The sequence below is a fragment of the Myripristis murdjan genome, chromosome 23 (genome assembly GCF_902150065.1).
Source record: "Myripristis murdjan chromosome 23, fMyrMur1.1, whole genome shotgun sequence".
NCBI lineage: Eukaryota > Metazoa > Chordata > Actinopteri > Holocentriformes > Holocentridae > Myripristis > Myripristis murdjan.
Window position 1 is genome coordinate 4,158,065 of NC_044002.1, and position 10,850 is coordinate 4,168,914.

Consider the following 10,850-nt stretch of genomic DNA (forward strand, 5'->3'; position numbering starts at 1 on the left):
CAATATTTTCTGCATGTATTTATTTCCTTTAAATTTGACTATGTTAAAAAAAAGTCTAATTAGTTATCAATTTACAATTTGCCACCATGCAATGTGAAGACTGGTGTCAGTTTCACCTTCTGAGGTGAGGGCTTTAATGCTTTAGCATCGTATATGTAGTACTTATAGTTCACCCATTTTGAAAAAAGTGTATTATTGTATTATGTGTATTATGTATTATACTACTGTCCTACAGAACAGCTTGAGGGGGTACTCCCCCTCAAGCTGTTCTGTAGGACAGTAGTGGTGCTATCTTCCTCTCATTGTTACTGAGTGCTGGATACTGGCTGGATGCTCCAAATGCTAACTGTTAGCCTCCTGCCATTGAGGTGGACTTCCCCCCAGCTCAGATTTTTAAAAATAGCTGCCTTAATCCACTCAAAGAAGCTTTAACATCACTTTACAAGTGTCACTTTCCAAAACTAAAATGTAGCCTACATATGACTACCAAGTGCAATTTGTGCAATAGTTTTGCACAAATTACTGTTTATGGCTCCTGTTATCTATATCCGGAAAGATCCAGTCATTTCTGCAGTTCCTGGTTCACTCCCAGTAGTCACTACAGAAATTTATAAGCAGTTAAAAACTAATGTCGTGCAATATAGAACAGATGTAAAAGTAAAGACATAATAAATAACTGCTGTTACTGTGATGAATATTAAGTCCTGTGTGCCATGGCCATGTAAGGAGTTTCCTATAAGCACATCACATCACAAAACCATTTAGTGTCCCACATTTATCTGGGTTAATTGTTTTACTAATGTCACTGTCTAAAAGTTGCTATGTGTGTATCTATGCGCGCGCGTGTGTGTGTGTGTGTGTGTGTGTGTGTGTGTGTGTGTGTGTGTGTGTGTGTGCGTGCGTGTGTGTGTGTGAGTCATGTCAGCACCATTAGTGTACTGTGAGATTAGAGACATATTATCACGTCACACACAAAATGGCTAGGACACTTAGACATGCAGCCTCTCTCTTTCTCACACAGACACACACATAGTGTTGACATGATGGCTAACACCAACGCCTTGGTGACATCAGGAAGTGAGTAATCCAGAGATGTCTGCATCTCTGCCTGACACCAATGAAACATAATATTGGCGCTTTAAAATGTGACTGCTTGTTTTGGGGAAAGACGAGCAAAAATGTGACGTACATACATTTTATAGATATTACCCTGACCATGCAGAATCACTCATGTGGTCCTTTAACTGGACTGAAGTCACCATTTGTGCTCGCAGAATAGGTATTAAAACCTGGTATAGACTGGTGGTAACAGCAGTCAGAAGTACTAGCAGACAGTAGTACTACCTTTACTTTATTTATAACTTTTGTGTCAAAAAATATTTGCTACTTTCACTATCACATCCTAAAAGATCAAACTGAGGTTAATTTATTCCCTTGCCCGATTCCTTTTAATCAGTCATAGTGTACTTTGACTTAGAAAATTAATTATCTACAAAACTCAACTGCTCACCTAGGACACACAAATTACACACACACACACACACATGCACACACACACACACAGACTTAATTTCACTCATAGACACACACCTTGCTCTTGTCATCCTTGGCGTCACTGGTATTATTCAGGTGTTGTACGATGCCGGAGATACAGAGCGGCCCGGCAAAGCCCAGCAGGTCAGCCAGGTAGCGGAAGGTGCTGCTGAGCAGGATGGGACGACCAAACGCTCGGTACATGGAGCGCCAGATGGACGGGGCTCGATCTGGGTCCTCAGCTGTCTGTATGAGATGAGGATTGATGAGGGAAAGAAAATGGAGAATGTCGATAGTAAAAATAGTAGGATGCCAGTATTTGTTTTTTTATTGAAGTTAGCCAATATCGTATTCAAAATCTGTGGAATCCAATACAAAAATTCTCACTGAAAGAAATTCAGGTGATAAGCTTGCCACAGAATCCCAGTTCTGATCAGTTATAAAGTGAATATATAATCAAACACAGTGCATCCTAGCCATCAGTTGGATGACACTAACTGGTTGATATTTAACTTTTAATTCAGTTCAAAAAGAAATCACTGTGCATTGAATCTATTGTTTCTATAAATGTAATAATTCTGGGTCCCTGGGATTAATGGTCTTTTGGTCTTGTCATGTTAGGGTGAGGCCGAGGTCATCCATTTGCTCACCCTCTGGTCCTCATAAGCATCCTTAAGTCGCAGGTAGTTGGTGAGGGCTCTCATGGCGATGGGCAGTTTGCCAATCTTCTTCAGCTCTATAGGTCTCTTATGGGCTCCAATTATCAGAGGATTCATCCACCAATATGTTGCCTTAGAGACGGACACAGACACGCAAAAGACAAATGCATTTATATCAGTGCTCTGCTACTTAGAGGGGCATCGATAACAACTTTCTCTGGAGTACTGAAAGACAACTGGTAAGCAATGTTGCTAGCTTCTTCTTTTCTTCTACTCCCCTCTACAACACATATCAAGTACCTTTCAGGCACCTGCCAGCCACCGTACTGAGCATGAATGCAGAAAGCTGAGACCACACGAGAAAATAGTTCTATTTTTTTTTTTTTTTTTTCTTTTTGGAGTGTCAGGCTGTAAACACACCAAACTCAAGCTAATGGTTATTTTTGAGAATTTTAGCTGGGGGGAAGTCCACCTCAGTGGCAGGAGGCTAACAGTTAGCATTTGGAGCATCCAGCCAGTATCCAGCAGTCAGTAACAATGAGAGGAAGATAACACCACTACTGTCCTACTCTAGCTCATCATAGTGTATGCTTAAATATATGCAACAAGAATTGGAGGCAACAATTTATCAGGGACATATTACTTATTTTGATGTCCCCTATAAACATAGTTGTCAAGATCAGGTGATGATCCAATCTTTTACGTGTACTGAACAATGCAGACATGTCCATTCAAAAGAACATGAATAATTTTATATGGAAAAAAGGGAAAAGCAATTGACTGTGCTTTCTAAGTTATTACTTGTGGCTCTTGGTATCATTTCTGTACAGGTGAAATTCTGTGATATTTTCAGATATATTCAGAGATATTTTACTTGACCCCTGAGGGGAAATTGGGTCAGTTGCATGTGCTCAAATTCTCTGGAAAAAATACATCTAAGCATAAGTAAAAGACATAGAGCAGGAAAAGTAAGAAATACAAAAATATTTGCAATAGAAATTTGTTTAAAAAAAAAAATCAACCAGTGTGAGAGAGAGAGTGTGTGTGTGTGTGTGTGTGTGTGTGTGTGTGTGTGTACCTTGGAGAGCAGGTTGACAAATGGCTGCAGGAAGCGAACCCCCAGATCCTGTAGATCCTCTGGTGGCTTCACCTTTTGAGGGTTCGCAAAGAACACATATTTCTATGGGAAGAAAACCAGACAAAATTAATCCAAATAGGATAGATATATGCTATTTGAATAGAATATAAACAACCAAGTCAATGCAACAATAAAGGGAAACACCACTATAAAGTTAGGCCAAAATCAACTATTTTTTTACTAGGACAGACTTGAAACACAAAGATATTTCCCTTTAGATAAGTTCATGAATCTAAAATTATAAGAATCTTTGCAGATGTGCAAAATCAAATTTGTCCAAGTGGTTTTGTGAAAGCTAACTCCTAGGACGTTTCCAAATAATCAGAGCAAGTCATACAAATGCACAAATGCAGACTTACCCTAACTCTTATGACATTGATCTCTACGGCCATCAGCAGTCCATACAGAAGCACAAGCAGGGCTGTGATACAGAATCTCAGGTGCTTGGGTCCAACCTTGAACGCAGCAAACTTCCACAGCTTAATGGATTTAGTGATGAACGCCAGCACCCAGTAGATGAACAGTGCTAGGTGGAAAAAGAAGTAAAGACACAAAGAGTTGGGGCAGGGAATAAGTATTGCTCTACCAACAACAGAGGACTGAGGTTGTACTGCTCAGTGGTGAAAAAGTGAACCTGCATGAATGAGAGGCAGGGAACAGGTGGGCTGATCAAATTCTTCCCAATGCAGATAAAGGTGAAAGCAAAAAACACAAAGATGATGATCAAGGTGGAATATTTTTTATTCAGTGGGTACAGTAGATCATGGATTAAAGAAATCATCAGGACCTTCAGATAAGTGAAATGAAGAGAACCTTCAATAACCATACCAGCAATTTTGTATGTTGAGCGTAATATCTACAAAATGTATACTTCCTTTATCCAGCAACTGGCTTCCATCCATTCCACTATGATATGAAAACAAACCTTCAAAGACTTTCTTCACAATGATATTCCATCACTGTAATAAAGCTGCCCACATTAGTCTTCCTAAAAGCAGCAGCACCACTGTGTTTTGATGACTTGAAATTGGGCGGAGTGAAACGCTCCCTCCACTGGGGAAACATTTGCTTTACACAGCAAGTAATCAGCCACTAATCATAAGGGTGGATGTTTCAACCAACAATTCATATTTAAAATTCAAAAGTATTTTGATTAGATGTTGTGAAATCTTTAGTAGCCTGCATGATTTGCAAAATGATTTGCCGCAATGTAAAATGTAGGTAAATTGTAGTAAATGGGCTAAACATTCAAAATCACTGGTATGGTCCTTTAAAATGATGGTTGATAAAACAGAGATTCGCTTTGCACCAGTGCATGGTGAAGTAATGGAAATTAGCAATATTGGATATTGAATGGGAACTGAGAAATAAACTAAAATGAATGTGGCTTACATAGTAAGCTATACACACAAAGATTTTTCTTCTGATTACTATTTACAGGGCAAAGGCTTCTGAACATTTTTAAGTAATGCATTTTTTAATATTAGCATTAGCATTAGGTCTCTTGTGTTCCTATTATGAACTAAAATATCATGACATCATTTTATTGCAGTCATTACTGAGGCATTATTAGTATGAGCATGTTTGCTCATGCTCTATGGTGCACCAAAACAATTCAGCTGGAGATAATAGCTGTTTAAACCATCTGCTTCCACTATCACCAGGCCATTATGGACATTTCCATTAAAGTGCAACTCATTTAAGGTAATGCCTCTACTAACAGAAGATTTGCTATGTTTGAAGGGGCTGAACACTGCAGATAAATCTCAATAAATCAGTACACTTAGTCTGACTTAGGCATATAATTACGGTGATGAAATGAGAATGTTGACGAGAACAATATTAAACTTTTTTGTGTAATTAGAATTGTTTGTGAAAGCACCATCAGGTTGTTTCATCCTGGTGCATCATTACTATGTTTTGGAACCTGGAACCTATGCAATTAGAAATACAATGGGATTAACAGCCAATGGGAGCACAGAGCAAGTAAGAAGGATATTTCACCACCATATGGACTCATATAACGTCCAGATAACTATACAATCCAACACTCTGCCAAAGTTTAATTTTGGTTTCCAAATGTTACATACAGTGTAAAGCACATTTAAAGATGCATAGGAATCCTTAGGACTAGCATCTGCAAGAGGCTTTAGACTGTTCAACAAATAAGATACTCAGAACACACAAAACTCTTTTTCCTAGTTATTAGTTACTTATTAGGTGCTGGGGCAAATTAAGTATGTTTCTTCTTCAGTTGGAGGAGTGGTGTGTCTTACCAAGCAGAAGTTTGGGGAAGTTTGACGTCTCTATGTTGTGGTAATAAACCACTGATGTGGTGGCTGCGATAAAACCCATGAATGCTGGCATGAACAGATGGAGGTGATTAGTCTTCATCACCCTAGAGAAAAGGAGAGATTTCAGGACAAACTAAAACAAAGATAACATATAACTACAGCTTGTATTTTCTGCCTGCCAACGGAACCGAACTCAAGCCCAGCAGCTCAGGTCAGTTCTGGCTCTGATTCTTTCATTTTTATATCAGACTCAGGTCGGGTTCTGCTAAATCTTCGCTGTAATTAGCTAGCATACTTGTCTTCACTGTGAAAGTGAGATTTTTTTGTTTCTATCAATTATAGACCATTATAGTTCCAGGGGATAGGAGGGATCAATGTAAGTTACAGATTACTTCATATTCCTTTAAAATAAAAATAACATATATTTCTGAGTCAGTGGAAGAATTATTATTATTATTTTTTTTTTTTAAGATTTTTTGTGGCATTTCTGTTTTTTTTGACAGTCATAGTAGAGAGGGATTGGAAAGGCAGGGAACAGACAGGGGATGACATGCAGCAAAGGGCCTGGACTTGGATTCACAAGCTGTGGTCGGGACTCAGCCTTAAGAAGTGGTGCATGCTCTACCAGGTGAGCTACCAGGGCGCCCCAAGTGGAAGAATATTCTATTGAAAAAGACTGGAATAAGCAGTACGAGCTGATTTTGACTGATAAAAGAAAGTATACACTTATACTTATTAGCGATAAAACCATTTAAACTCTTGCAGCCGTACCTATGACACAAAAGCTGCACTCCACACCAGCTCCTAACTTGCTGGAGACAATTTTAAAAAAACACCACACAGAAATGACAAATAGCAATTTGTCAGGGTCAAGGCCAGAAAATTGGACACAAAAAACGTTTGTGTATTTTGTCTTACTCGTTGGAGACGATGCCCTCTGCAAATTCACAGACATGGACAAAGAGCAGCGAGAAGGTGAGAATCCACCTCAGGTTGTGGCCGGGGAAATGAAGCCATGTGTTATGATGGATCTGGACCTTGGAGCTCTGACTACCCCAACCTGTGAGAGAGAGAGGGGAAGAGACAGATTTAATCTGAACTTTACACCTATCACTGATTCTTGGGAATTTGGATAAATCATGTCCCACTAAGAAAAATGCTATTTCTGCTGGAAATTTACAACATTTTAATGAATAAAAAAGAATCAAGGGCATAATCAGGGGGTCCTTTGCACATTTGTAAGGTTCTTTCATAGGTTTATTTTTAATTTTTATTAATTTAATGATTATATGTTGGCCCATGGCCTACAAAACCAGTTGTCCTTGGGTAGGAGATAATCATTTCAACTTGATTAAAACAACAATAAGTAATAATTTCATGGAATAATATCTTTACCACATGAAAGAGTACATCATAATATGTATTAAAAACTACAAACGATGAGTTTTGAACAATATTTACTATTATTTTGTGGTTGCTCAAAATGTGTCCCACATATTCGTCACCACCATCAGATATTTATTAAAAAAAAAAAAAAAAAAAAAAAAAAAAAAAAACAAGGTCAATTACATTCCTGAGGAGCCCTTTTCAAACCTTCAGCTCTACTGCATGCTTCAAGACCACTCAGGCTCCTGGAAGTTTGCTATTTTCTCTTAAATCTCTTCATATTTTTGTACACTGCTACTGTCACAACAATAACATGTCAACACCGTCATTCTTGTATGAAAAATATTAGATTAGATTATGGAATCAATGTATACTTGTTAAGAAGAGGTCTGATGTAGGTAGCAGCAGGGGGAAACAAGATGGCTAATGTGAACAACTCATGCTTATCATGTGAAAGAGCAGGTTTTTGTCACCACCGTCAGACGTCACCACCGTCAGGTTTTCTGTCTGACGGTGATGACTAAAGTCTGAAAAATCCTTATAACAGTGCTCAGGATTGTTATTTTTTGTACCAAATAGTTAAATAAAGTTGTTAAGCAAGAAGCCATTGACTTGAGTGGTAAAAATTTTGGAAATGTATGTTGTAATGAGGCCACTGTCACCACCGTCAGAGGCAGTTATATTTGTTTTAAATGAATATGCTTACAATATGTTTCTTTGGTGCTGTTGAATTATTTAAGTATTAGTCTCTTTTAATACAAAAATATGTTTTTCAAATTAAAAAAAAAACATTACAGTGACGGTATTGACAAAAACAAAGTAGCCTAATAACTGGGAAAACGCCTATTTTATGAAAAAAATGCAAAATGAGGAGGTTGCACCGGTACATTGCTGAACAGCCAAGACCTTGGCCTATAATGATATACCTTCAGATTTTGTAATTTAACTCACTTTTTTTTTTTTCAAAATTAAAACCTGTTTTATCCAAATTCCCAAGAATCAGTGTTATGACAACTGTATGAGGGAGACAGGGGAAAAAGAAAGGTGCTAGAAAAAGAAACTTTCTGTCATTTCTAACACAGAATAGAAAAGAACAGGATAAAGTAGAACAGAATAGAACAGAACACTAATGAGAAATTTAGCCTTATACTGAAGAACCAAGTTCAAGAATTGTTACTACGGTTCAGTTGATGTCTGAGGTCTTTGGTTGTTAACATCAGAAAATATTTTTAGGTTGAAGCCTACATTTTGTGCCAATATTCAGTTTCTTGGAATGTTTGATCAACATATTGATGTATACATTTATAAAATCCAGTCAAAATGTTGCAACAAATCAGTTCAGTGAGTATAAAATCAGTTAAACTCCATCAAATCCATCATATCAGAGGTGGACAAGACTGGCTGGACTGGATCAGGTTTTATAATAGAAGAACAGGATATCAGGCCAGTATATCGATAAACTGTAGATATCAGTCAAACTAATATAAATATAAAAAACACTGTAATCTTCAGCAGATTATTTTTATGGAAACACATTGGTGACATGTTTTAAACCTATTTAGCCATGGATAATGTCCTCTGCAAACACATATACAGGGTGTAAAGGAGTTTGGTCTTCCAGTGGATCCCAATATGACAGGGCTTGTTTTTACAGCGTACATTGTTTCTCATTAAGTTTGTTTCTCCTCTTAACTAAGTGGATCGGAGCCATCTTTGGGCCACAGGGGACGCATCCATAAAAAAACTAGAGCCAGGAAGCATCAATTAGTGAGTCCTCAGGGAGCAGGCTTAGGGCTTCTGGTCAGAGACATTCCCATAAACTACATCAACACACACACACACACACACACACACACACACACACACACACACACACACGCACACACACACACACACACACATAGATAACCAACCACAAATTAATGTCCAGTCAAAGTCAGAGTCTCTACAGAGTAATACAGCAGTAACAAAGTTACCACAACTGCCTTTTTCACTTCCTTCCTCCCTCTTTATCATCTTTCCAACTTATTTAGCTTCTTTCCTTTCCTCCTTCCTTTGTCTTCTTTCTCACCCTTCCTTCTCTCCATCATTCCCTCATTCCATCATTCTTCCATCCTTCCTTCCCTCTAAAACTGTGAGGCCCACAGTAAAACAGATAAAGTAACAGACGGATTGTTTTGGGAGTATTTTTAGATTATTCAAGTGTTTACCTTAAAGCATAATTTAAAAAAGGTTCGTTTTGAAGTGCACGCTACAATTACATTAACTGACTGAAGAGTTCAAGTTTTATCTCGATAACAGGAGACTGATTTCAGCTGGCCAGGCCAGGAAGCTGTGCCTAGCCACAGACACAGTCTGTGGGTCTGCAAGTAGACCTCAAAGTTCTCCGAATACTAATTAACTTAATTAATTAATTTTAGTCATTTAAATTAAACATGTTAATTTTTCAGTACTGTTAATCTGTTATTAGTTACTTAATAAATATATGCAAAATTACTTATAAACTGATACTTCCTACATAAATTACAATGTTGGTACTTTTTTGTATTGTTTCATTCTTGTTCTCACGCAGACAAAATGTTGCTAATTGCAAAAAATAAAAAAATAAACAAACTTTTACACTGCATTTTAACAGATGATGACAACACACACTTGGCTGCACACAAAAGCACTTTGAACTACTTTGGGACATAACCAAGTAAAAAATAACTAATTATTTCCCAAAGTAAAACAATGCAAATCCAATAAATCATCGATTAAACTAATGAATTAAAATATAATATAAAATAAAATATCATATAATATCATATTAAACATTATGCATAAAAAACTCATCAGCCACTATCAGCCAAAAGGCAAAACTGATTGAATATTCACGGTCCCTAAATATAATATCAGATACAACTGATTGCTTCATAATTATTCAGAATGAATTTGACAGGGTAATTCAAATACAATCAGCCAAAGGGTGAAGCACTCTCAGTGTTCTCTGACTCTGGTCCAAATAATCCTCAGAAGATTAGTGCTGTCCCATATGACAGATACAGTGATTTCGGACACGGCCAGCAGAAAACGTGAAGCAAAAAGAGGCTTAAGCATGCAAACAGAATGTAGCATATGTTGCTGATGCACACAAACACTGTCCATCTTCTCTGCCTTTCAGTAACACTCAAACATCTGCCTGGATAGTGGACATGCACAACAGAGACTGGGCAGCGTGTACCTGCACAGGCACTTACTAATACATAGCACCCTGGAAAACAGTGCCTCATCATTACATCTCCACGTCCACTAACTCCTGGTCAAGAGTATATGCTGTATACACATTCATTCCCTTGGGGCATGTGTGTCTTTGTCCTTCACCTACCAATGAAGAGGATAGGGAAGGTGATGAAGAGCAGGAAGACATGGGGAACCAGGTTGAGAGCATCCACGAAGCAGCCATTGTTCAGCACGCCCCCTTCAACACTGTAGGCTTTTTCAGTTGCGTCGTTGCCGCAGAAGGACAAGGCCATGCCACCACCCAGCTGGGCCACGGAAGCCTCGGGTCAATCTGGAAAAACAAATAGGTGATTTAAAAAGGAAAACATAAGTGAGAGTCCAGTATGTCTGTTTGCCAGTATTGACCTGGTGTTTTCCTTCTCTGATATGCAGTTTGACTGATAATATATTTATTACAATCTGGACTGATTTAAGTTTAACACAAGTATGCATATGTGTAGTTACAACAATCATAACTTTGGATTTCAAAAGATAGTTGTAGTGTCCTGTTGTTTCAGACAGTTTTCCAGCCTGATATTTCTTGGATACACTCTGAATATTTACACCTTTTGTCAATTT

General features: G+C 37.9%; 1 protein-coding gene across 1 annotated transcript in view; it reads right to left on the reverse strand.

The window, feature by feature from the left end:
* abcc9 (ATP-binding cassette, sub-family C (CFTR/MRP), member 9) overlaps window positions 1–10,540 on the reverse strand; it is a 78,669-nt gene extending 68,129 nt beyond the window's left edge. Inside the window, exons 1-7 of the mRNA XM_030046103.1 lie at window positions 10,378–10,540; window positions 6,543–6,684; window positions 5,607–5,728; window positions 3,690–3,856; window positions 3,271–3,372; window positions 2,184–2,324; window positions 1,591–1,779 (exon numbers count right to left, since the gene is read on the reverse strand). Coding sequence (XP_029901963.1) covers window positions 1,591–1,779; window positions 2,184–2,324; window positions 3,271–3,372; window positions 3,690–3,856; window positions 5,607–5,728; window positions 6,543–6,684; window positions 10,378–10,525 — 1,011 coding nt within the window. The 5' untranslated portion in view covers window positions 10,526–10,540. The remainder of the gene's footprint in view (window positions 1–1,590; window positions 1,780–2,183; window positions 2,325–3,270; window positions 3,373–3,689; window positions 3,857–5,606; window positions 5,729–6,542; window positions 6,685–10,377) is intronic.
* Window positions 10,541–10,850: the final 310 nt, after the last annotated feature.